This window comes from Xiphophorus hellerii, chromosome 1 (genome assembly GCF_003331165.1).
Source record: "Xiphophorus hellerii strain 12219 chromosome 1, Xiphophorus_hellerii-4.1, whole genome shotgun sequence".
Classification (NCBI taxonomy): Eukaryota; Metazoa; Chordata; class Actinopteri; order Cyprinodontiformes; family Poeciliidae; genus Xiphophorus; species Xiphophorus hellerii.
Genome location: NC_045672.1, coordinates 244,263 through 269,057, shown reverse-complemented (window position 1 = coordinate 269,057; position 24,795 = coordinate 244,263). Strand labels below are relative to the sequence as shown.

The window sequence follows — 24,795 nt, the reverse complement described above, 5'->3', positions numbered from 1 at the left end:
GAAAGGTTTTTAATCTGTTAAGAGAGCCAATGCTTTGCCAAGTTAAAGAAACATAACAGATTTAGTCTGTAGAGACGAGTCGGCCAAGATTCCTATGGAAATGTGTAAACCTGGTTTTCAGATATGTGCAAAGCATTTTTCTGATAACTGACTAATTATTTCTCTCCACATTGTTACGTCCACAAAGGGCACAACATACTTGAGGACACGAAGACAAAATTGAGGATTCAAAAGTAATTTTTATTTTTAATTCTCTCGAGCTTTTCTTTAAGATGGGCTTCTTTTGATTTTTCTGTGAAGAAAAAAGAGAATTAAATCCTCGGTTCCCCGTGTCCCAAAAAGAAAGAACACAAAAATCCCAAAGTATAAACAGAAAGTTGGACCTGATGAGCCGGTCAAAAAGAACAAAATGGTACAGCAGGGGGCCAACCCTATACAGGGCCGTCGAAGCCCCTGCTAGTACCGGACTACAAGAAAAAAGAAACTACTGTTAAAGAAAAATCGAAAACAAGACAACCGGTCCCACCAGGTCAAAAATTACAACAAAAAAAACATCAACCAAACAAACAGCTAACAAAAACTACCGTGTGGCAGGCTGGAGACGTGCGCACTGCGTCAGAACGCATCCTGGCTGTTGGTTGGGAGTGGGCGTCGCCTTTACCTGGCGCAACCCAGCCTATTTATAGGCGGTCCAACAGCGTCATAAATTAACGGACCAATTACAAAAAGAATGATCAAAACTCTAAAGTATATTAAACAACAAAAACAAAAATCATACAACTAACTTCTATACTAAATAATCCAAGTAAAAAAAAATAGACAGAAATAAATACAATGTGCCGGAGCACATAACACCCCCACACAAAGACTCTGAATGGGGATTGAGGCAACCTGTAAAAAAAAACTCAACCCATTCAGAAAAAGAAAGATAAACAGACTAAAGTCGTGAAAGTGCATCGGCAACTACGTTGTCCTTACCTCGAACATGTTGGATAGCGATATTAAAAAACTGAAGCCGCAGAGACCAGCCCATCAAACGGCGATTTTTATTACGCATGCGGTCCAGAAAGACTAAAGGATTATGGTCCGTAAAAACAACCACAGATCCGCTGGAACCGCCTACGTACACCTCGAAATGTTCTAAAGCCAGGACCAACGCTAGTGCCTCCTTTTCGATGGTGGAGTACCATCTTTGATACTTATTGAGTTTCTTCGAGAAATAAGAAACCGGATGCTCCACCCCATCAGAACCATCCTGCAGAAGGACAGCTCCGACGCCTGAATCACACGCGTCCACGGCCAACTTAAACGGCACATCAAAACGAGGGGCAGACAACACAGGAGCATTAACCAGTAACTGTTTAGTTTGCTCAAAAGCAGCTTGGCACCGGTCAGACCAAATAAAAGCTACTTTAGGGCTAAGTAGGTCCGTTAAAGGGGCAGCTACAGAGGAGAAGTTTTTACAGAACCCCCTATAGTAACCAACCATCGCTAAATAGCGACGTAACTCAGTACGACTGGTGGGTACAGGGACAGACAAAATAGCCTCTACTTTAGCCTCCACTGGGCGAACTTGACCTCCCCCCACCCTTTTTCCAAGATAGGTCACAGTCGCTTGGCCAAATTGGCATTTGGAAAGATTAACCGTCAAATTAGCGTCACTCAGACGCGCAAAAACAGAACTCAAATGTTCAATGTGCTCAGCCCATGTAGCAGAACAAATCACCAAATCATCCAAGTAAGCCTCACAGAATGGTAAACCGGACAAAACCACATTCATAAGCCGTTGAAACGTTGCTGGGGCGTTACGCATCCCAAAAGCCATCACCTTATACTGAAGGAAATCATCGGGTGTGACAAAAGCGGAAATTTCCTGGGCTCTTGCTGTTAAGGGGACCTGCCAGTATCCCTTCAGTAAATCTAGCTTGGTCACAAACTGGGCAGCCCCCACATGGTCCACACAGTCCTCCATACGCGGTAGTGGATAACAATCCGGCTTAGTCACCCCATTTACCTTCCTGAAGTCCGTACAGAAACGGTCCTCTCCATTGGCTTTAATAGCAAGGAGGCATGGCGAACTCCACGCACTACTGCTTGGAACAGCAAGTCCATGTTTCACCATGTACTCCACCTGTTTTTTCAAACGGCGTCTCTTGTCCGGGTTCACTCTGTAAGGATGCTGTTTAATAGGCTTGGAATCACCAACATCAATATCATGACTAAGCACACGAGTCTGAGTTGGAATGTCTGCAAACAGCGATCTATAAGACAGGATCAAATTAACGATATCAGCCTGCTTGGAAAAATCAAGGTGAGTCAACAAGAGAGGCAAGTTTTCCAACACCGCCGAATTTGGAAACTGTCCTTTTGAGACATCCGGGAAAAAGACGTCACCTTCAGGTTCAGCACTGGACAGTTCCTCCCGTGCGTCCGCACCTGCACCAACGCATGAGTCAGCGCGTTCACTGGAAACGCAACTCACCGCTTTAGTCAGAGAGGGCGCACGCTCGATGTAAGGCTTCAGCATATTAATATGACATAGGCGTGACGCCCGCCTCCGATCAGGAGTAGAGACCATATAATCTCTATCGCTGACCTTACTCTTGATCACATAAGGACCACTGTAGCGTGCTTGTAAGCTGGAACCAGGAACCGGAAGTAACACCAACACTTTGTCACCAGGCACAAAAACCCTCACGGCCGCCTTTCTGTCAAATAACGACTTCATTTTAGCCTGTGCAATTTGAAGATTTTCTTTGGCTATCTCGCAGGCACGGCTCAGCTTCAGCCTAAAATTACTGACGTAGTCCAATAAATTCTGGTCAAAGGTTACACACAACCACTTCTCCTTCAATAGTTTTAAAGGACCACGAACAGTGTGAGCAAAAACCAAGTCCGATGGGCTAAACCCCAGAGATTCCTGAACCACTTCCCGTATAGCAAACAGTTGTAAATGTACCCCTTCATCCCAGTCCTTTTCGAACTCCAAACAGTAGGTGCGAAGCATTGTTTTTAACGTTTGATGGAATCGCTCGAGTGCGCCCTGACTTTCCGGGTGATAGGCGCTAGAATGACAGTGCTTTATGTCAAGTTGATTTAAAACCTGCGCAAATACTTTAGACATAAAGTTAGACCCTTGGTCCGTCTGCACAACCCGAGGTAAACCAAACAATGAAAAAAACTTCGTTAATGCTTTAACCACCACTGGCGTAGATATTCTTCGCACCGGAAAAACCTCCGGAAAACGCGTGGAGGCACACATCACTGTTACCAAGAACTTATTCCCCGCTTTGGTTCGAGGCAACGGACCCACACAGTCAACCAATACTCGTTCAAATGGTTCAGAGATGGCTGGAATGGGATACAACGGAGCAGGAGGAACTACCTGATTGGGTTTTCCAGATACTTGACAGAAATGACACGAATTACAGTAGCGCACGACATCACTCTTCAACCCTGGCCAAAAGAAATGACGCAAAATGCGATCATAAGTTTTCCTTATTCCAAGGTGACCAGCTAGTAGACTGTCATGTGCTAGTCGCAAAATCTCTGGTCGGTACGGGGCAGGGACAACAACTTGTTTTACAATACGCCATTCATCAACAGGGGAGACAGTCAAAGGCGTCCATTTACGCATCAAAACCCCATCATTAAAAAAATAACCAGTAGTCATGGAGTCAGACTCATCAGTTAATGCATCGTTAAACAAAGACGCTAAGCTTTTGTCAGTTTTTTGGAGCGCCATCAGCTGCTGTCTGGACAATGACAGAGCCTCGACATCAAACCTGTCCTCCACACTTTTCTGTAATGGGACCTGTTCGGGTTCAGCGTTGCACAGAAAAGTTTCACTCAAAGCCAGGTCAACTTTATCGCCCTCTTGTTGACGCCTAAGTGCTGCGCGCGTAACTGCGCACGACGTGAACACATCCGGGAAGGTACGAGCAAGCACATCCGGACAGGTACGCAACACCGGGACGGGTGTAACGTCCGGAGTAACCAACACTCGACCCCCAGCCAAATCGTTGCCCATGATCATGGAGACGCCGGGTATGGGGAAACTAGGGCGCACGCCAACCACAGCGTCACCAGACCACAGCTCAGACTGGATCACGACTTTGTGCAGAGGAACACCAAAGTCTTGCATGCCAAAACCACGAACCGGCACATCCGAACCAATTGCAGTGTCACCATTAAACGGCAAAATCCCCTCCAAAATAAAAGATTGAGAAGCAGCAGTATCCCGCAATATTTTCACAGGGATTTTCTCACCAGTAAGAGACACAGAAACAAATCCGTCCATAACGAAAGGCTTAAAATCAGCATACTCACAAGACTTTGTATCCGAATGTGACTGGGTAACGTGATTTACCGTTTCAATTAGAGCGACCGGCTTAGTGGACTTCTTCTGTAAAACCGGACAATTGGCCACAATGTGTCCTCTCTTTTTACAATAAAAACACGTTACATTCGCTTTTAAATCCAACACACGGTCCGACTCACCCTCGACGCCATTGAGCGCAGCAGGTGTATCTGATCCCACGAATGAAACAGGTTCTACACACTCCTTCCTGTTATTCTCCGACTTGTTAAATATGTCAAAAACATGTGATCGCTCAAAATTAGCTTTGTGCGTCAACACGTACTCATCAACGAGCACTGCCGCTTCTGACACGTCTGACACTTGATTTTCATTTAAGTAGGTGGTAACCCTGTCTGGCAAGCTATTTTTAAAATCTTCCATTAAAATAAGCTGCTTAAGTTGTACAAAATCCGCAACACCCTTAGCAGAGCACCAGCGATCAAAGAGAAGTTCTTTGTCCCTAACAAATTCCACATAAGTCTGATTATACTGCTTCTTTAACTTACGAAATTTTTGGCGATAAGCCTCAGGCACTAATTCATACGCCCGCAAAATAGAGTTTTTAACCTTGTCAAAATCAAGACTATCCGCCACAGACAGAGACGCATATGCCTCCTGCGCTTTGCCACTTAATGTACACTGCAACAACAAAGTCCACACCTCTTTAGGCCATTTAAGTGTGAGCGCCACCCTTTCAAACAACGTGAAATATTTATCAACATCACGCTCATTAAATGGAGGAACCAAGCGAACATTTTTACACACATCAAAATCATTTGATCGGGATTGCGAAGACGCAGCACCAAACTCAAGTTCCTTCAAACGCAGCTCGGCTTGTATCTCCACTTTCCTCTGTTCCAGATACAGCTCCTTCTCTCTCAAAGCAAGCCGTCCTAATTCAACTTCAAGCTCCTTCAAACGAACCGGATCATCAGGCCAAGAAGCCCTGGATGGAGACCCAACAAGACTTTTTGGCAAACTTGTAGCAGGAAAAATCCCAACCTCAACCAGTGCTGCCAACAACTCAGCCTCAATTGTTCCTCTTTTAGCACGTTTATTTACCGTAACCTTGAACTGATCGGCTACCAACAGCAACTGATCCTTTGTGCAGGTACCCAAGGACTCAAACGTGGGCTTTCTAACAAACTCATCCAGGTCAAACTCCATGTCTAGACCACAGAATCAAGCCACACTCCGCGCTAAAAGCCCATGCACAAACAAAAGCTACCAGAAAACCACGCCCACTACCTCAATTAAACCACCGCAACGCACACCAGCTGTGCCAAACTGCAGAGAAAAACCACACAACCGGAAGAAACGCAAAACAAACTCAGGACACAACTAGGCGCTAAAGGCAAACCTTGTGTAGACGAGCCCCCATAAATATGTTACGTCCACAAAGGGCACAACATACTTGAGGACACGAAGACAAAATTGAGGATTCAAAAGTAATTTTTATTTTTAATTCTCTCGAGCTTTTCTTTAAGATGGGCTTCTTTTGATTTTTCTGTGAAGAAAAAAGAGAATTAAATCCTCGGTTCCCCGTGTCCCAAAAAGAAAGAACACAAAAATCCCAAAGTATAAACAGAAAGTTGGACCTGATGAGCCGGTCAAAAAGAACAAAATGGTACAGCAGGGGGCCAACCCTATACAGGGCCGTCGAAGCCCCTGCTAGTACCGGACTACAAGAAAAAAGAAACTACTGTTAAAGAAAAATCGAAAACAAGACAACCGGTCCCACCAGGTCAAAAATTACAACAAAAAAAACATCAACCAAACAAACAGCTAACAAAAACTACCGTGTGGCAGGCTGGAGACGTGCGCACTGCGTCAGAACGCATCCTGGCTGTTGGTTGGGAGTGGGCGTCGCCTTTACCTGGCGCAACCCAGCCTATTTATAGGCGGTCCAACAGCGTCATAAATTAACGGACCAATTACAAAAAGAATGATCAAAACTCTAAAGTATATTAAACAACAAAAACAAAAATCATACAACTAACTTCTATACTAAATAATCCAAGTAAAAAAAAATAGACAGAAATAAATACAATGTGCCGGAGCACATAACAACATTAAAATATAACTACCATGAAAATGAGAGTATTAGTATGTGAGCAATCTCATATAGAATTAGCAAATGTATGTTCATCGTAAACAGGAGTACACTTAAATTCAGTGTGTAGTAGTAGAATGTTCTGCATAATCTATTGAATCCATAACATCAAGACATTTATTAGTAGTACAGATCACTGTCAGCACATCCTTAAAAAGTCTGAAATGAATGTATCTAAAATTAAGGCCTTAAAAATTACATTTATTGTAAAAATGAAATTATCCTTCAATATTTTAATAAGAGGTCTTAGATCTGTGTTCTTTTCTCACTGGACTTTTCTGTCAGACAAAAGTTTGAATCATTGTGACATTTTCATTGCTAGCGACTTGAGACGGTGGAGGCTCCACTGCTAACAGTATGTTGCTACAGTATGTTGCTAGCTAGCTAGCAGTGAGGTACAGTGAGGTACCTCACTGCTACATACTGCATACTGTTGCTAGCTAGCTAGCTTTTTTCCATCATGGGTCAGTACACGTTTATCATCAGTTGACTGGACAAAGTTCTCATATTTCTGGGTCTTAAATTCCATTCATACTGGTCTTAAAAAGTCTTAAATTTGAGTTGGGTAAACCTTATAGTTATCTCTTTGTTAATCGGAAAAGCAGCCACAGAGACGATGCTAACTCTAAAAAAGATTTTCCATCAGCACAACTGTTATTGGTGCTCTCCACTAATCTGGTCTGTATGGAAGAGAAGCCATCAAAAATACATTTTTAAACAAAGCCATAAAAAGTTTAATATGTGTTTTGCCACAAAAACCATGTAAGGACAGATGGCAAACAAAAAGCTTCCTTTGACCAGATTAGACCATAGGGGAACTTTTTCACCTACATGTACAGTTCTATTTGTGGAGCAAACAAACACTTCTCATCACCTTGAACACGTCACTCCACTGTGATAAAACGGTAGTGGCAGGATTATGCTGTGGGGATGCCTTTCAGAAAGGAAAGAGAAGCTGGTCAACAATAAAATAGTACAGATCAAAGCAGGGTGAATCCAAAAGCACTAAACATTTGGCCTTCCACTTCACAATTAGTTTGTGTGGATCCGGTTCTCACAATGCTATTAAAGTAAGTTAAAGTTTAAAGCTGCAGCGAGACAAAATGTGAAGAAAAGGTTAGTCAGAGGTAGGAATACTTTGGCAAAACAATTTATAAAAAACTATGTAAAAATCTAATCAGAGCGATCTCGTCATTTCCTTCATTATAATGTTAATATGTGGTGACTTAAAGTTTTTCACAGTATTTTGTGTTTCTATTGTGATAACATTAAAAGTGACAATAAGAATTGTTTATTGGTTCTTTTTTCAGGGCTGAAACAGGAATCAAACACAAACATTAGGTAGTAGTGAGCTCCTTCAGGACATCGGGCACAAAGAAATGACTGATTAGTGATTCTCTCATTAAATAAACAGCAGAGAAAACAGTAAAAATAATAACCGTGAAAATTCAGACAGCTTAGTTTTTATTTTTAAAAAACATTATTATAAGGAATTTGTCATGACAACGATGAATCGAAATCCTTGTAACGGTCAGAAACTGATCACGATAAATGAGAAACAACACAATCTCCTCTGTTAATATATTCCAATATTTTGGTTCTTCTCTAGCAGTAAAGATTCATCCTGACCCAAACCAAATTGATGCCACACAAGTTTCAAACTGCAATAAATCCATAAAGGTTATCAGCATGTCAGAGTGAAGGGAAATCTAATAGGATGTGTTTTTCTCATTCCAGAGTTAATGGAGTTAAACTCCGTAGGAAAAAGGGGGCTCTGACCTGAGAGCTGAGGATGGGCCTTTAACTGGGCCACATACCTGTGGCAACTTGCCAGCAGTCACTAATAAAGCTATAAAGCAATTACCAGGAAACAAAAGTAGAGATGGATGGGGAGTGAGGAAGAGATGGATTAAAAAGGAGAATGGATGAGAGCAGTGATTGTGAGAGAAAACAGCTAAACGTATGAGGACTGCAGGAGAACTGATGGAGGAAAATAGGATTTGTGCCATTTGATATCACCATTAGCCAATGAAGAGTTGGATCAGATAGCACTGACTGCCCGGCTCCACTCTGAGTCTGATTTATGCTTGTGTTTTCTGTGTCCTCATCCCAAATATGTGTTGTCTATTTCCCAGTGAAACATGGAAGCAAAAGTTGCTAAAAATTAGGGAAAAAACTTACTTATACAGATAACTGCAGATAAAACCTAACTGCAGATAAAAACTAACTGAAGATAAAACCATAACTGTAGATAAAAACAGATAACTCCAGATAAAAACCGATAACTGCAGATAAATTTCGCTGCAGAAATATTCAAATGTATTTATTTGGAGCTTTTTCATATTTTTGTAACACAAACACATTTCAGTGTTCTTTATCGTAATTTTTTGTGACAGACCAACACAAAGTAGTCCATAAATGTTCTAATTAAAAGAAACATTTGAAATTCAGGGAGGCTTTCAAATTTCTTGCAAATAGAAACCAGAAAACTGGTTTGCATTTGTTTCAAATCCACTGAGTGAATACTTTGTAGAACTTTCTTTGCTGCAAGATTTCTTACAAACTATCTATTAGTCATTGTTTAACATATCTGCACTGGTCTGCTTAATAAAACATATCAGTGCATCCTCGCTTTGTTGTATGTCACTTCGAATAGCCACAGTTCAGATTAGGTGAATATTATTATAGTAATACAGTATTATTCTAAACCTTGTAGTCTGTGCTGTAAAAAATAATTTGGACTTATTATTTGGACTTGGAATATGGTTTAGTTGGATTTAAAGTCATTCCCAGATCTGAGTTATAAACCTATGGCAGCTTATTAGGGTCGTTGTACATAGAAAATAAAAAAGGAAGAGAAACAATTCTGATAAAAAACTTAGAAATCTTTAGATTAAAATAAAAAATTTCTAGAAAAAATCTTGAAAATTTTTGAGCTTCAGAATCAGAAATTTTAGCAAATTTTCAACCTTTCAAACTCAGAAATTTCCACTTTTTTTTAGGAAATCTTTTGATTCATCTCAAAATTTCAGATTTTTTTGGTGGCAATCTCCAGCCAGCACTTCGTACAGCTTTCCTTTAACGAAGGCGCTCTTCATACCACAGGGGAGGATAATTAAAGGACGATTAGTCGTCTTGGAAGCAAATTTATCCACCTGATCTATAGAAATCTCCAGCTCCTCCAGAGTTTATCTTTGACCTCTGGGTCTTCATAGGATTACTCTCATTAAATTGCAAACAAGAAGACTTTTATTTATTGGATGACTGGTTGTTTTATTTTGGGGCATTAGGGTAAAAGAGTCTGAAAACAAATGCACAAAACGCTTCATATATTGTCTTTATATGTATAATTTCCTTCCATTTCATATTAGATTGAAGCAAATTTCTCATCTTTGTGCATTTTCTTGAATGTAAAAATTAAAGCAGATCCTTAAATACAGAGAATAGTGGATTAAATAACAATTTGAAGTGATTCGACATGATCTGCATGTTCTTGAAGGAGGATTGCTGGGAGTAAGGCAGGAAGGCAGCAGATGGCTTGATAAGTTGGACATGTTTATGTGTGTTTATGCTGGGCTTGTGTGGGCGAAGTCTGGATGTCTTTGTGTGAGCTCTATACTGCATGGGCATGTGCGTGGGTGGCTGTTTGTGTCTGTTCAGGTCTTTATTTTTACATTTCCGCAGGGTAGCTATGGAAGAGGGAAAATGTTAACAAGAAGGGAAAAAAAGCTTGTTTTGATTAAATTCCTTGCTCTTCTGTGAAAATAATAAGTTGAATTTTTTACTCAGGCGTAACAATGAGGTGACCCACATTAAAATCCAGAACTCGGGGGACTACTATGACCTGTACGGCGGCGAGAAGTTTGCCACGCTAGCCGAGCTGGTGCAGTATTACACTGAACAGCAGGACCTGCTGCGCGAGAGGAACGGCCACGTCATCGAGCTGAAGTATCCACTCAACTGCAAGGATCCCACCTCTGAGAGGTAAACATCACTATCCAGACAGCACGAGAACAGCAGCAGGACAAATCCACCTGATTTCACCTGTTACAGAAACCCAGAGTGCCTACCAGACAACTAAACATGAAGCAACTTTTATCATTGGAGAACCTTAAAATCAAATCAGTTTGAAATGGTTATGAACAAAACTCAGATCAGAGCAGTATAAAACTCAATGTTCTTGTTCTGTTCAGAAGAATATTCACAAAGAGTGAAATTAGTAGCTTACACAGATCATCCAGACAAACATTTTCAGAGGAAACTGTGATGGTGAGAAGGTGAGCTTCCAGCTGCAGAGAGGTGCTGCAGCAGCAGAGGCTCATCAGATATCCTGCTGGTAAAAGAAACTGGAACAAAGAAAACATAGAAACTTCTGATTTGTACAGGACAAAGGTCCTCTCAATATCCAGGGAGCTCAACCCAATTCCAGTTTCCAGTCTGTGAACCAGAGGTTTAAATTAAAAACGGCTGCTGCTCCCCTTAATGTCAGACAAATATGGGACAAGAACAAACTCCTGAAACCACAATGAAAAGAGACTGAAGATTTCAATAAGCTGTTATGGTTTCCTTCTGTAAAATATTTTTATTTTTAGTATTACATCTGGCCTCAACAAACCCACTTCAGCAATATTACCATAGCTTTGAGTGACAAAATGAGCAATATTTCAATTCAAAAACACTTTCTGCTGTACAGAACGTTCAACAAAATTAGTTACAGTGCAGCCAATCCAAAAAACTAAAAAAGGTTAACAAACATGAGACCTGGGTAGACAGGAGCCTGACAGACATCTATTTTAATAAGCCAAACATGTAAACCCTTAAAGTGACAGTGAAGCTCAAAAATTGACTGTTTACATAATGTTATTCTCTCATCAAAAACAAACAAACATGATAACTGTAGTTAACATAGTTAATTGATTGTGCTATAAAATGGCACTATGTGCCTGGAAAACACATAATACTGCCCCTTTAAGTAGATAGACAGAAGATAGATAACCTATCTCTTTTCAACAAAACAAATCTAATTTATTTGTTTAATTAAACGTTTAACTTGAAAAAATATCAAAGTACGAGCTTTTATAAAAAAATTAAATTCCTTTGGTCCATAAGTCATTTTGACTGTTACATAAAGCTTGGAGATCTCTGCTCTAAACGAAGCAAAGCGTAGAACAAGATGATGGGTTTTAAAAGCCCACTTTAAACATTCACTCTCACTTCACCTTCCAGGCGCACATTAGACTGAATTTATGACATTCAAACAGGACAAATGATGCATAATAACATTCTCATCACATAAACATGATGCCACTTCAAAGTCAGTTAATTTATACATCGCCCATTCAGAACATCGGTTGTCCTAATGTGGATAGATGAGTAAACTGGTTCCATAGTCTGCTTAGAGTTGAAGAGAGAATGAGGCAAAGCAGCGGTCCTGGAAACCTCTCCAGTTTGATGTTACCGCCTCACTGCTGATCCACTCAGAGCCATCAGAACAAGCAATAATATTGAATTACTTGCCCACTGGCCCATCACTTAGCAAAGTGTTCAGTGGACTGACTGTTAGCAATCCACATTAACTAGTTAATTATGTACCAGCGCACCTACATGTTTACAGAGATTGAGGAGAGGATACTCTGAATAAACACTCCCACTCATGAAATTTATATGCACAAAGATAAATTACTGTGTATTCCCAAAGGCATGTTTGGATTAATTCACTGGTTCACGTCTAAGCTTTTGCAAATATACACACAATTACGTACTTCATAGAATATTTATGTTCTGAATGCAGAATCCGGCCTTACTCTGCAAAGCATGGTTCTCCTAAAAAAACTGGATACAAATGTTTTTTATTTCTGCACATCTGCTTTGCACTGTGTGTGTGTTTTAATCTATCAGGTGTAAGAGCTGCTTCTGGTTTACGGTTCATGTGGTTTTTCCATTCTGGGTGCTTTTCTTGATGGCACTTCCTTTACGTTCTGGCTCATCATCACACAGGAAACAAAATGTCGACATGCGAGTATTTCATCTGAAAATCAGGTGAAGTGAGCCTGCAGCCATATAAGAGACGCTATCACTCTGGAGTGGGAGTCTACACATAGCGCACATATATATTTAAATTATATTCAAGCCATGAATTACAGGAAACTTCCTTCAGTCCGCCCCCTCTGATGGAAAAGTTAATCTCACTTATTCGTCTTGTTGATTTATCTACCTTACACTCACATCCACCCTGAGATACTCAGACACAAAGTGTGTATCTGAGTCTCTTAGGTAGAGAAGCAGCAGGTGAATAAAGGCATCTGAAGGAGAAATGCTGTGTTGGTATTTCTGTCTGCTGTCGTGGTGATTAATCTTTTATTTGGAACTTTAGCTTGAGTCTGCAAACAGAGAAAAGTTAATATAACAATATGTCCGCTTTAAAAGGGTGAAACTCTGGTGCCCATATTTAATAAGCGTGTGGCTGCAAATCATAAATCAGGCGTGTCCAGACATGTCGTTGTGTCCTTGGACAAGACACTTCACCCACCTTGCCTGCTGGTGGGGTCAGAGGTCACGGTGACGTCGGTGCATTGCAGCCTCTGTCGGACCGCCTAGGGCAGATGTGGCTACTATCCAGTAGCTTGTCACCATCAGGGTGTGAGTATGTGTGTGTATGCGGGCGGGTGTGTGTGTGTGTGAATGACTGTGAAGTGCTTTAAACAAGTACAAAGCCATTTACCATTTACATCCCCCATAATGCTGTGCAGAATATTCTGTGTATTGATTATTCTACCAGACATGTCATCTATTAATCACATGTCAATTACGATATACTGTATATTATTGATGTATTGTCCAGCCTTGTTTGAGCTGAACAATTTTGGCAAAAAGTTTGGACGCCACCATCATACATTTTACTGAGTAGTGTCCAGTCCTGCATGTGTGTTTATCTATAACGGGAGCCCAAACTTTTTGAAACCAAGATCTACTTTTTCTCTCATCAGCCGGCTGAGATCTACCTCCTGACACGAAGACATAAAAATTGTAATTGAAACTCTATTGACTTATTTTATATGTGAATATACATCAGTAGACATATTAAAGTGATAGAAAACCTAATCCAGTTTCTTCCTTAGTGAGATTCTGACACTGGGAAGATGTTACTGGTTTCTCTGTCAGAAGCTGGTTGCAAACCTGAGGCCAGCAGGTCAGTCTGACATTTGGTTTGATGACCTTGATATGAGAAATTTCAGGAGGAACCAAAGAGCTCTGTTAAGTTAAAGCACATCTTGTGAAGTTGGGATATTTTTCCTCCAACAGGTTCCAGAGGAATCGCCTCAAACCAGATGTTGGACTGGATTTTATTTCAATGTCATTTGTGAATGTTAGCTTCTCATTTTCAACAGTGGAGCTGTGCAGGTTAAAAAAGTTATCATTTTAGAGAAAATCTCATTAACATCAATATTTCCACTAAATAGGAGACAAAAAAATTAGGTTGATAGAGGAAAAGCCTCTCAGACTCTGAACTCAAAGCAAGACGCCAGAAAACACCAAGCTATTTAAAAATTCTTTTTAGACAATTTAATTTCACATAATTATCGCGGTAGAAGCCATTTGTTTAAGTACTTAATGAAACGTATTTACCGTATTTGATGTTTGTTGTGAATTACGGATACTCACAAATGAACGAGGTAATTAGTCCAAGTTTGTCATTTATTGAACGTTTAGAAATTACAGCGGCTGTAATGCGTTGCCGTGGTAACCGCCTGGGCTCCCCAAGCCGAACAGAGATTACGTTAAAAACATAACATTCAGTCCGTTGCGATATTAGGTTTTCAGGCTTGATATTTATTTTGTGATTATTAATAAGTGCTCCCTGAACACAGCGTGGTTGATGAGCTAGTTTTAAACTCCTGCTCTGCTCAGAGAGTCGGTGTTTATTATTTTGTTATTATTTTTGTAATGGAACCAAAACGCACAGAATTGCGCAACATCTAGTTGAAACAGTAATTACTGGGATTATTATTTTTGTTGGATGATTAATTTGAACACATTTTGTTGATTTTTTTATTCTTCAATAAAGTTACAAACGTTTTGGATCTTAGTGAATATTTTTGATAAGTGTGTCAGAAGATGACGTGCTGGTCTCAGTCTCCTCGTGGCATTCAGTTTGCTACCTACTGCCGAGATCGACTTAAAACCTTCCCATATTGAGCACCCCTGATCTATAAAGATACATAAAGCTTCAATATTTACCAAAGCAATCTCAACAGAATTTCACACAGTGCTGTAAAGTTGTAAAACCAAACAAATCTGTTTATATTGTTACAGTTATGATTTAACAGCGAAACAAAAGCCTGATGACAAACATATGGATTGCAGTATGTACTTTGATGCTCTTGTCCCGGGTGTTTTATGCCATTAAATATTGATTCTCCGTTCATACAACCAGAAAGATGCTTGTTTATCAATCTCCAGGTGGTACCATGGTCACCTCACTGGGAGAGATGCAGAGAAACTCCTCACAGAAAAAGGCAAAGCCGGCAGCTTTCTGGTCCGGGAGAGTCAGAGTAAACCCGGAGACTTTGTCCTGTCGGTTCTCACCAACGAGGAGAAACACGACAACATCGACCGCAAAACCAAAGTCACACACGTTATGATTCGCTTCCAGGTAAGATTGCTCTTTTGGACGCATATCATGCCTTTAAGAAGGATTTTCATTGGTTGGTTTGATCATTGTTGGGGCTTGGAACCCGTTGATAACTTGATAACTGCTTGCAGTTATAGTTCCTTTTTAATTGTAAACATTTTTGTTCTGCAGGAAGGCAAGTATGATGTGGGAGGTGGTGAACGGTTTGACACGTTGGCCGATCTGGTGGATCATTACAAGAAGAACCCCATGGTGGAAAAAAGCGGCATTGTAGTGCATCTCAAACAGGTGACAAAGACACAGTTAGGGAAATATACAACTAAGAATATTCTCTGGTAATTGTTTTATAGCTCACCGTCTGGTTTGTAGTGGCCAGTTTAAAATGTTTGTGTTTTTGTTTGACTATGGCAGCCTTTTAACGCCACGAGGATAAATGCTGCCAACATCGAGAACCGGGTACGAGAACTCAACAAAGTAGCAGACAACTCAGAGAAGCCAAAACAAGGATTCTGGGAGGAGTTTGAGGTGTGTGCAGCACAGCCATTTATATTATTCCAGTTTCATCATAATGTCATGTTAAAGTGTAACTAATGCCCTCTGGAAGCAAAACGCGTGGCCGAAAAGCAGAACCAAACATATTGACATGAAAATGCCAAACATAAACATAAAGATAGAACTCTAAGTAAGTATTTAGAAAGTTTATGAGCAAAAAAAGTTAATTGGTGTGTTGCCATTTCTATTACAACGCTAATTATCCAAATAATTAGCCAATGCTTCACCTCCAGCATTGAAATAAAGGGGAAAATAATGTTTTATAAGCAATTCAAGAAAGTCTGAGAGTCTATAAATAAAACAACCCAATTTCTTTCATATTGGAAAAGTACTATGTTTACCGTTTGTTTGAAATATTTTTGTCATGAAATGAATGTATTACCCAGTGTGGGTGTGAATCTGTGTTAAAATGAAGGCATTGGAACAGTGAATATTATCACACACCCTGAGTTGTTAGATGTTTCCCTCTGACTTCTCCCCATGGTGACCGCTGCTGTAATAAAAGCTCATTATACTGTTTTACACCCAGCGTTATTCGGAGTATTCCAGTTACCTAAATGTCTTTGAAAATGTCAGTAGAGTATTGTTTTTTGCTCTACTCTTCCTGGAACTGTTTTATGTGGCGATAACCCATTGAAATTCCCATGTTGTCTATCTTATGTTGTTCTTTTGTCCTCTCTCCATCTCTTTTAAAGGTACTTCAGCAGCAAGAGTGCAAACTGCTGTATCCCCGGAAAGAGGGCCAGAAGCCAGAAAACAAGAGTAAAAACAGATACAAGAACATCCTCCCCTGTGAGTCGCACAGCAACCTGCTATTTCCTGTCTCTCCAACTTCCTGTGGAAAGAGTGACACAGACGACAGAGCATAGAGATAGTGTTTTAATAGCCTGAGCCTATCAGCTGCATTATGTCTGTGTGGTTTCAGGACTGACTGCTCCTTCATGCATTAATTGGTTGAACTTTGTGTTTGCAGTCGACACAACGCGAGTTGTGATTAAAGATTCTGAATCAGACTCTCCAGGTTCGGATTACATCAACGCTAACTATATCAGAGTGAGTGTATGTGACCAGGAAGGACTTCCTCCACACACTTTGGATGTTAAATATATTTTTAGACATTTAATATTACATAATTAACATTCACTCAGTGGTAAAAACAGTTCATGTGCAATTGTTCCTGTTGTCCAACCATTCAGAACGTGAGTGAAGACGGGCGGCATGTGGAGGAGAGTAAAGTCTTCATTGCCACCCAGGGCTGCCTGCAGAACACGGTGAACGACTTCTGGAAGATGGTGTATCAGGAGAATGCTCACGTCATCGTCATGACGACCAAGGAGATGGAGCGGGGAAGGGTAAGCCGCCTCCGTGTCACTCATGCTTACTCCAGTCCTCGATGAGTCTTTCTGATGCACTTTAACCCTTTAGCAGGTTGCTAAAGGGTTAAATTACTGCTTGGTGCTGCATTAGTCGTGGTGGGACCAGATTAAAAGTTAATAATCAATACTTTATCTATTTTTAATCAAAAAACATAACCAATATTTTCAATTCAAAAACCCTTTTGCTGCTGAATCATTGAATAAACATATGAGCTTAGCAACAGATATTTATTGTTTTTCTTTTTCTTTAGGTTATTCAAAGTTTCATTAGACTCATTCAGATTTAAAGTGGCTCAGGAACCGCTGATCATCCAGTGAACTTCTTTAAAAAAGCAATCCTCAGAATGTGAACTGTGGATGTTGCCATTAGCGTTGGGGACGTCTGCACTGCTGCAACATGTTTAGCACTGAGATGCTATTTTACACTTAAATAGCTTCACTGATGCGCAGTATCAGTACAGTAGTTTTTTCCAGCATCAGATTGTTTCTAGAAGCAAAAGTTACCCTCAGAGAGGTGACTTTGTTTGCCAATGTTGCTTGTGCATCAGAGTTACTCGTGTAAAAGAAACACCACAGAAAGGTTCCGGCTTGGGAAAAAACACTTAATTGTGCTAACATGGTTAGCTTATTAAAATCTACTAAATAATCTAATTAGAATTAACGCATGAAAGTCCTGGCCCTATAAATTTGTATTTTTTCTTAAATAATGAAAGAAACTAGACAAGATGTTTTTCTAGAGTTTCTCCTTTTTTGAGCCTTTATTAAAGGTAAACTGCAGTCATCAGTTGTACGTAAGGTCTATTTTTTAAAGGGCATCATCATAATGTTTTGAATCAAATTGTGCTGTTAAGAATTTGATCTGTGCACATGGCCAGATGTTTATACTGCTGATAGCACCATCACCTGATGTTCTACTTTGAAAAAGTAGAAATGAAAACGTTACAAAGGTAAAGAAAGGCATGATGTTGATGATGATTCATGTCAATGTTCTGGCTGCATCCTAATATCCTGAGATATAAGTTGTAGTCAGTTAACAAACTGTGTCTGTCTCTGTCACACATCTTTGAGTTGTTTCTTCTCTTCAAGCCAAAGTTCTGGTTGTCTGAAATTTGTCTTGAGAGGAAAATTAGATTTTTAGGGTGAGGAGAATTCGATGATCTTCCCATATTTACTTTTCTGAAACTCAGCCACATTTGTTGGCTGAGCTTCTGGGGGAAAGTAGGAGTTCTCACTCCTTCCAATAAGGAATCGATCAGGTTATCCTGATCAGAAAGCCTTCTCTTGTAAAAAAAAAAAAGAAAACTAAAAGCAGAAGACCACATATCAGTGCCTTTCAGTTTTAACGACATGTTGACAAAAACAAGCCAATCATGAATCATTTCTGTTTCTCACTTTCAAAATGTTTCGGCTGTGTGATAATCTAATATCCTTTTTATGAGTCATCAGTGGAAAGCAGCGAGTGCTTTAGCGTGTGAGTGTCAGGATGATGTACATGTGTCAGTGTGGTGGACACACAGGGACTAGCAGGGGATAGCATGACAGATAAGCTTCCTGAAAAGCTGCTTGAGTTGAGCCGTTTCTTCAGACTGTCTAATGCCAGTCTCTCTCTCTCTCTCTGTCCATTTCTATTTCTTTCTCTTTCTCTTTCTCTCTCTCTCTACCTTCATGGTTCTATCAGAACAAATGCGTCCGGTACTGGCCGGACCTCAATGGCACTAAAGAGTTTGGGAAAGTCCTGGTGAGGAATGTGGAAGAGCAGCCGGCGCAGGACTACATCCTGAGGAAGCTGGAGGTGACGCGCCTGGACAGGGTAGGGACGGCTGACCTCTGACTTGGAGTCAGATTACCAAGCCAACAGTTTGAGCTTCAGCTTACAAGACTCATCTGGTTGACTGGCAGATGGAGCAATAAGTGAAAAAAACACAACAAACTTACAACTTTTGTCAGGAATAAAGATGAATTTTTCTTTCCTAGTGGTTCCTAGTGATAATATGGTAAGCATTACCATATTAGTTAATAATGATAACTATAATACTGATAACACCTAAAACATAACATTTCACACATTTAAACTCCAATTCAAGTGGAAATTGAGCTTTGAATTATTTTTATTTCAACATAAATATTCAATGTTTGCTATAATACAGATAATTTCCTCACGTATAACTACAGCATTATGAGAGCTTATGAGAGTTGCAGGCTCATTTGAATTTGTACTTTTTAATTTTATATATTACAAAGAACATGTGAACAACATGGGTACAGTACAGTAAAATAAAAAAAATAAAGTAAAATAGAAAAATAAAACTAGCTAAGTAACTAAAATGGACTGATAAATTCATCCAGTTTAAGTTTTCTGTATAAATATTCCTTTTTTCCAGCATTTGGTTCATTTCTCCAGCTCAGGTAAACGTACAAGTTTCTCCTTATTGTACATTTCTTTTATAATTCCTCACCAGTGGTCAGTTTGTAGCCATTTCCAAATTATGATTTTCCTATTACTTGCTGAAAGTATCTTAAGGAGGCATTTCACCGAAATAGAAGTCAGTAAAATAAAGATCTGGAACATTATTAGACTTCAGAGATGTCCAACAGGCTCAGGTTTTTGTGCAGAGCCAGAGTGTGATAAAGGAGCAGCTCATTTTGAATGCTAACTAAACACAGTTGGATTTATCAGAGCAGTGCTGTGATTAGTTCCTGTTGCTGTTTTCAGAGCGACTTGTCATGTGACCAGCAGAGGTGAACGGCACAGTCCAGTAACACAGCAGAGCAGCACACTCTGTCTCCTTACACACATTCATGTCAGGAACAGAGGAAATAACTATTAATTATTTCAATAATTCATTCTGAAAAGTGAAAGTCATGTATTAAAATACAATATTTTTGTATTACTCTAGCTTTACTGCACTGGATTAAACAACTGCTCATTCTCTTGTTTTATTATGTGGGTTTTTAAATACATATTTTTAAAAAGTGATTAATATTTTTATTTGTTTGTGTTTACCAGTTAGACTATGCCATGAAAATGACAGTGAAGTTGTTGTGGCTCTCAGTTTCTTTAACAGTGAAGGCTGTTCTGACCCGTTTAAAGCTGCTGAAGCTTACTGGTTCCAGTAGAACTTCCTCACTTCCTGTCATGCTGTGTTTGTGTAGAAGGAGCCTCTGCGGTACATCTGGCACTACCAGTACCTGAGCTGGCCGGACCACGGCGTCCCCAACGAGCCCGGCGGCGTCCTCTGGTTCCTGGAGGAAGTCAACTGCACACAGAGCACCATTAAGGATACTGGACCCATTGTCGTCCACTGCAGGTACAACCAGCACCGCTAACTGGGAAGAGCTCATGTAAGCTAGAATTTAGAGCTGAAAAGTAAAAGCTGGTCCACAGGCTTTGTGTCTGACTCAACTGATTAACTTTAATTAGAGATCTGAGCACAAAGTAAACCTGGTATATTATTTTATGTACAATTTTACTGCTCTTGTTTTCAACCAGCAGTTAAGTAAGCAGTGTAACTTCTCCTGTTTTTAGCTTCTTATGTCTTTCAGCTCCATTTTGTTGCTTGTTGTAGCTGCAGGGTGAGAAAAGGTCAAATCATCTGGGATGTGTGATGATCTTATCATCAGTGGGCTCTGATTAACTTCTTCTCTGTACTTACTTTCTTTAATTCTTTAGGGTTAAACTCTTTAACAGGTTAAACTATCTACTCCTCCATTTACAATAAATAGTGTAAATGATAGTAGATAGTTTATATCATGTCATCATTTGATTTTCGCTGTGCTGAATGTATTGCAGGCTAATGAAACGCGCCACAGAAGACCAAACCACCCAAATATCGGGCTGGGTTCAGGTCAAATATCTAAACTTTAATTTCAGTACAACTATAATGTGAAGTATGGAGTATCTTGAGAAACTGAAATGATGGAAAACCTGACAAGTTATTCCTCTTGGTGAATTCATTCTTCATGAATGAGGTTGAACATCTGAAGTGAATCTATTTTGATGCATAAAGTCAGTTCTTGGCTCTAAAACTGTGAACTTTCTGCTGGTTGGCTGAATAAACAGCCATTCAGGTGGAGCACCCTAAAACATGCATGACTGCTTTTTACTCTATGTGTTTTATGAAGTCCTTTTAAAGACTCTGAACATACGAGGTCTTTAGGTGAATCGCACAGATACTGTCAGAGCTGCAGTGTGTGTGTTAAGCAACTGGTTCTGCTGAATCTGTCCTGCTGCTGAATGTTTCCACGATCCGGCTCAAACAGGATCCTTGATCCCTGGATAAATGTGGAATCAGCCAACGTCCCCCGAGCAGCATCAGCTCAGAGTTTCTCATCCTCCCTGAAACGTCTGGAGAAAAAAAACAAACTTCACAAGCAGCTTGCAGGAAGCTGTGAGCACATGCTTTTTCTTTTTAGAATATCTACAGAAGAGAATGGGACAGACTGTACAGATAAAGACTCTCCAGAGTTCAGGAAGCCACTAGAAGTGTTAAAATCAGCAGCCATGTTTTTAAGTCATCTGGGGAAAGTGTGTACAGCAGTGGAGCTATTCCTCTGTGGTTCTGACCAGAGGAATAGCTCTGGTCAGAACCACAGAGCTATTCCCATTACAGCAGGTCGAGCTGCTTTAATGGGACAAAGTGACACAAAGCAGCGCCTCGCTTCTAAATGCAGGGGAAATTATTTACCTGAATCATTTTATGGAAATGTGACGAGAACAGTGTCATTTCTGGGGAAACGTCACAAACCCGCTGTGTGGATTTGGCCCACTGTAGCTTGTTATGTGGCCCTTGGGATTCCTGAGGGACCCTTCAATGGACCCTTCCAGATAACTGACATGTGCATATTATTTTATCAAATAGCTTCTACTGCTAATTTACATGAAGCAGTCCAGACTGTCTGGACAGAATCAGCAGATTCAGCAGTGTCACACTATGTTTATGTTTATTGACTTATTGCGAATTTTCAGCCAAAATGTTCAAAAACATCAGATTTAAGTGATGCTAGCTCCCACCTGCAGGTGGCAGTGTTTCCTTCTTCTACTACACTTCTGCCTTAATTCATGTTAAGTTATTGTCTGTGATCAATATCATGTAGTGTTTAATTTATCATTAACTGGATCACACTGACTCAAAAAAATATTTAGCAGTAATTAAGCAGTAATTATATTTCTGTACCAGAAATATAAACATTTTCCACATAAGATAAAAAATAAATCTTTGTAAATGTCAGAAGTTTTAACTTTATCAGGTTGACCTTTTGCTGTCTATTTATTAATCATTTTAGCTTTACTCTGTATTGATTTTCATATGTTGATGTTTGAAGTATTTGTCAGCTGCAGATCATGAAGTGTTCACTAAAGGAGAGCAGTTATTGCATTTTAGTTTAAAAAGTTTTCATTTTGATCTTTTAAATGTATTAAAATAAGCTTAGTTGGTGAAATATCTGCAGAATGTCCCAATTTTTTTTATCCAATTAATGGACTAATCATCAGAATCATCGATAGCTTATTGGTTGCTCTGTTTCAGACGTATTTATGAGAAAACATTATAGATAAATAGATTTCGATGCTACTGCCGGAATTAGAGCTAGAATTGTATTTTACTATTAATTTCAAACACTTTGTCTGCCTGTGCAGCGCGGGCATCGGCAGAACCGGCACCATCATCGTCATCGACATCCTCATCGACATCATCAACCGCCAAGGTGGGAAGGAATCTGATGAGTCTGGAGTTTCCTCCTGGATGTCAGTTCATGTGTGTGTTTCTGGGCCAGGGCTGGACTGCGACATCGACATCCCAAAGACCATCCAGATGGTCCGGCAGCAGCGGTCCGGCATGGTCCAGACTGAGGCGCAATACAAGTTCATCTACATGGCGGTGCAGCAGTACATAGACACGGTCCAGAAGAGGCTGGAGGAGGAGCAGGTGCTCTGAAAGTCCACTTCTCCTTAACATCCAGCAGAGCGTAAAGTCTCTGTGTGACGTTTTGTTCTTTTTCAGAGGAATAAAATGAAGGAGAGAGAATATTCAAACATCAAGTATCCACAGATGACCAACTCCAGGTCTAAGCACAACATGGCGTGCTCCAGGTCTTCTTCAGTGTGCGTGTCACAGGAATTGGAACACGATGGATCATTGAGCGTTAGCAGCATGCGCTAACGGTAAATATCTCTGCTGGTGTTTTCCAGAATGACAAATGATGATTCTTCAAGCGTGTACGAGAATATAAACTTCAGAACCCCCCAGGCATCGTTCAGTAGTAACACCAGGAGATAAAATGGCTGCTGCAGAGCTGCTTCTCTCTTATCTGCCTCCTGGTAAGTGCTTTAGATTGAAGCAGGAAACTGTTTTGATGGACTTTTATCTGTGAACAACACTGAGGAGAGAAGCTGCTGTTTCAGTGCAGCTCTAAAGTTTAAATCAGCTGCACTTTAGTGATTATAGTAAAAGGAGAAAGTAACGGGTGAAAAAATCCAAAACTTAAAGCTCTGGATCATATGTCAAGAAAAACAAATGTCTCTTGAAATTAAAACTGTACGGATTTTCAAAGATAGAAAACAGCAGCTTTGCTTTCAGTAAATAAATGTTTTTTTGTGTGTGAGGAAGATTTTTTTTGTAGGATTGCCACAGTTAGCTGAGTTTGTATTAAATAAACCGGCACAAAAATTAATGTTGAGCATGGGACTATAACTAAACTATCTCGATGATGGGATGAAACTAGATGGAAATGTTAGCGGTGGTCTGTCAGAAACTAACAACATGCAAACTCCATGCAGAAAGATCCCGGGCCGGGAATCGAACCCAGGACCTTCTTGCTGCAAGGCAACAGTGCTATCAAGGCAACGCCATTGTGCAAAAAAACTATATTTGCTTAAAGAACACGCTCAGAGCAGTAATTAAGCCACAACTTAATCACATACATTTTACTATTTTAAAACACCTTTGTCTGTAAATTTGTTCTACACAAAACTCTTGAGGTGGCAGACTGAGCTTCTGCTGGCTCAGATTAAAAAAGGGTTTTTAGGGCAACCCCAACCCTAATCCTAACCCTATAAAACCACAACAAAAAATATCTCCTATTAATCTCCTACAAATTATTAATCAGTTAATCAAAAAAGAAGTTAACAGATCAGCCGTTCACTGTTAAGTCAGTCAGAAAAGGGTCAACATGTTGATGTTTAAAATATTTTTTGCTGCATATGCATCCAGTTCTAGCATACACTAATATAATGCTATGTTGTTGCATTTTACGCAATGAAATGTTTTATTATTAGCTTCAGTTATTACAACTGAAAACCAGCGATCAGCCCGAAACCTGGGAGTAGTGATGGACTCTGACCTGAACCTCCAGAGCCACATAAAGACAGTAACAAAGTCGGCCTTCTATCACCTGAAGAACATTTCCAGGATTAAAGGACTAATGTCTCCGCCAGATCTAGAGAAACTCATCCATGCATTCATCTTCAGTCGTATTGATTATTGCAACAGCGTCTTCACAGGTCTGTCCAACAAATCAATCAAACAGCTGCAGCTGATCCAGAATGCTGCTGCTGGCGTTCTGACTAAAACCAGGAAGATAGAGAACATAACACCAGTTTTAAAGTCGCTACACTGGCTCCCTGTAGCTCAAAGAATAGACTTTAAAATACTGTTGTTAGTTTACAAATCACTGAACGGCTTAGCACCACAATACATTAAAGATCTGCTGTTGTTGTATCAACCTTCCAGACCTCTCAGGTCTTCCGGTTCTGGTCTGCTCTGCA

The 24,795-nt window shown here is 40.1% G+C and overlaps 1 protein-coding gene across 1 annotated transcript in view; it reads left to right on the top strand.

Moving 5' to 3' along the window:
• ptpn11b (protein tyrosine phosphatase non-receptor type 11b) overlaps positions 1-24,795 on the top strand; it is a 58,632-nt gene that overhangs the window by 30,535 nt on the left and 3,302 nt on the right. The window contains exons 3-15 of the mRNA XM_032563006.1: positions 10,263-10,457; positions 14,934-15,126; positions 15,277-15,393; positions 15,517-15,630; positions 16,353-16,449; positions 16,631-16,710; positions 16,854-17,009; positions 18,712-18,843; positions 20,187-20,341; positions 22,669-22,736; positions 22,806-22,957; positions 23,033-23,133; positions 23,221-23,349. Coding sequence (XP_032418897.1) covers positions 10,263-10,457; positions 14,934-15,126; positions 15,277-15,393; positions 15,517-15,630; positions 16,353-16,449; positions 16,631-16,710; positions 16,854-17,009; positions 18,712-18,843; positions 20,187-20,341; positions 22,669-22,736; positions 22,806-22,957; positions 23,033-23,133; positions 23,221-23,308 — 1,648 coding nt within the window. The 3' untranslated portion in view covers positions 23,309-23,349. The remainder of the gene's footprint in view (positions 1-10,262; positions 10,458-14,933; positions 15,127-15,276; positions 15,394-15,516; positions 15,631-16,352; positions 16,450-16,630; positions 16,711-16,853; positions 17,010-18,711; positions 18,844-20,186; positions 20,342-22,668; positions 22,737-22,805; positions 22,958-23,032; positions 23,134-23,220; positions 23,350-24,795) is intronic.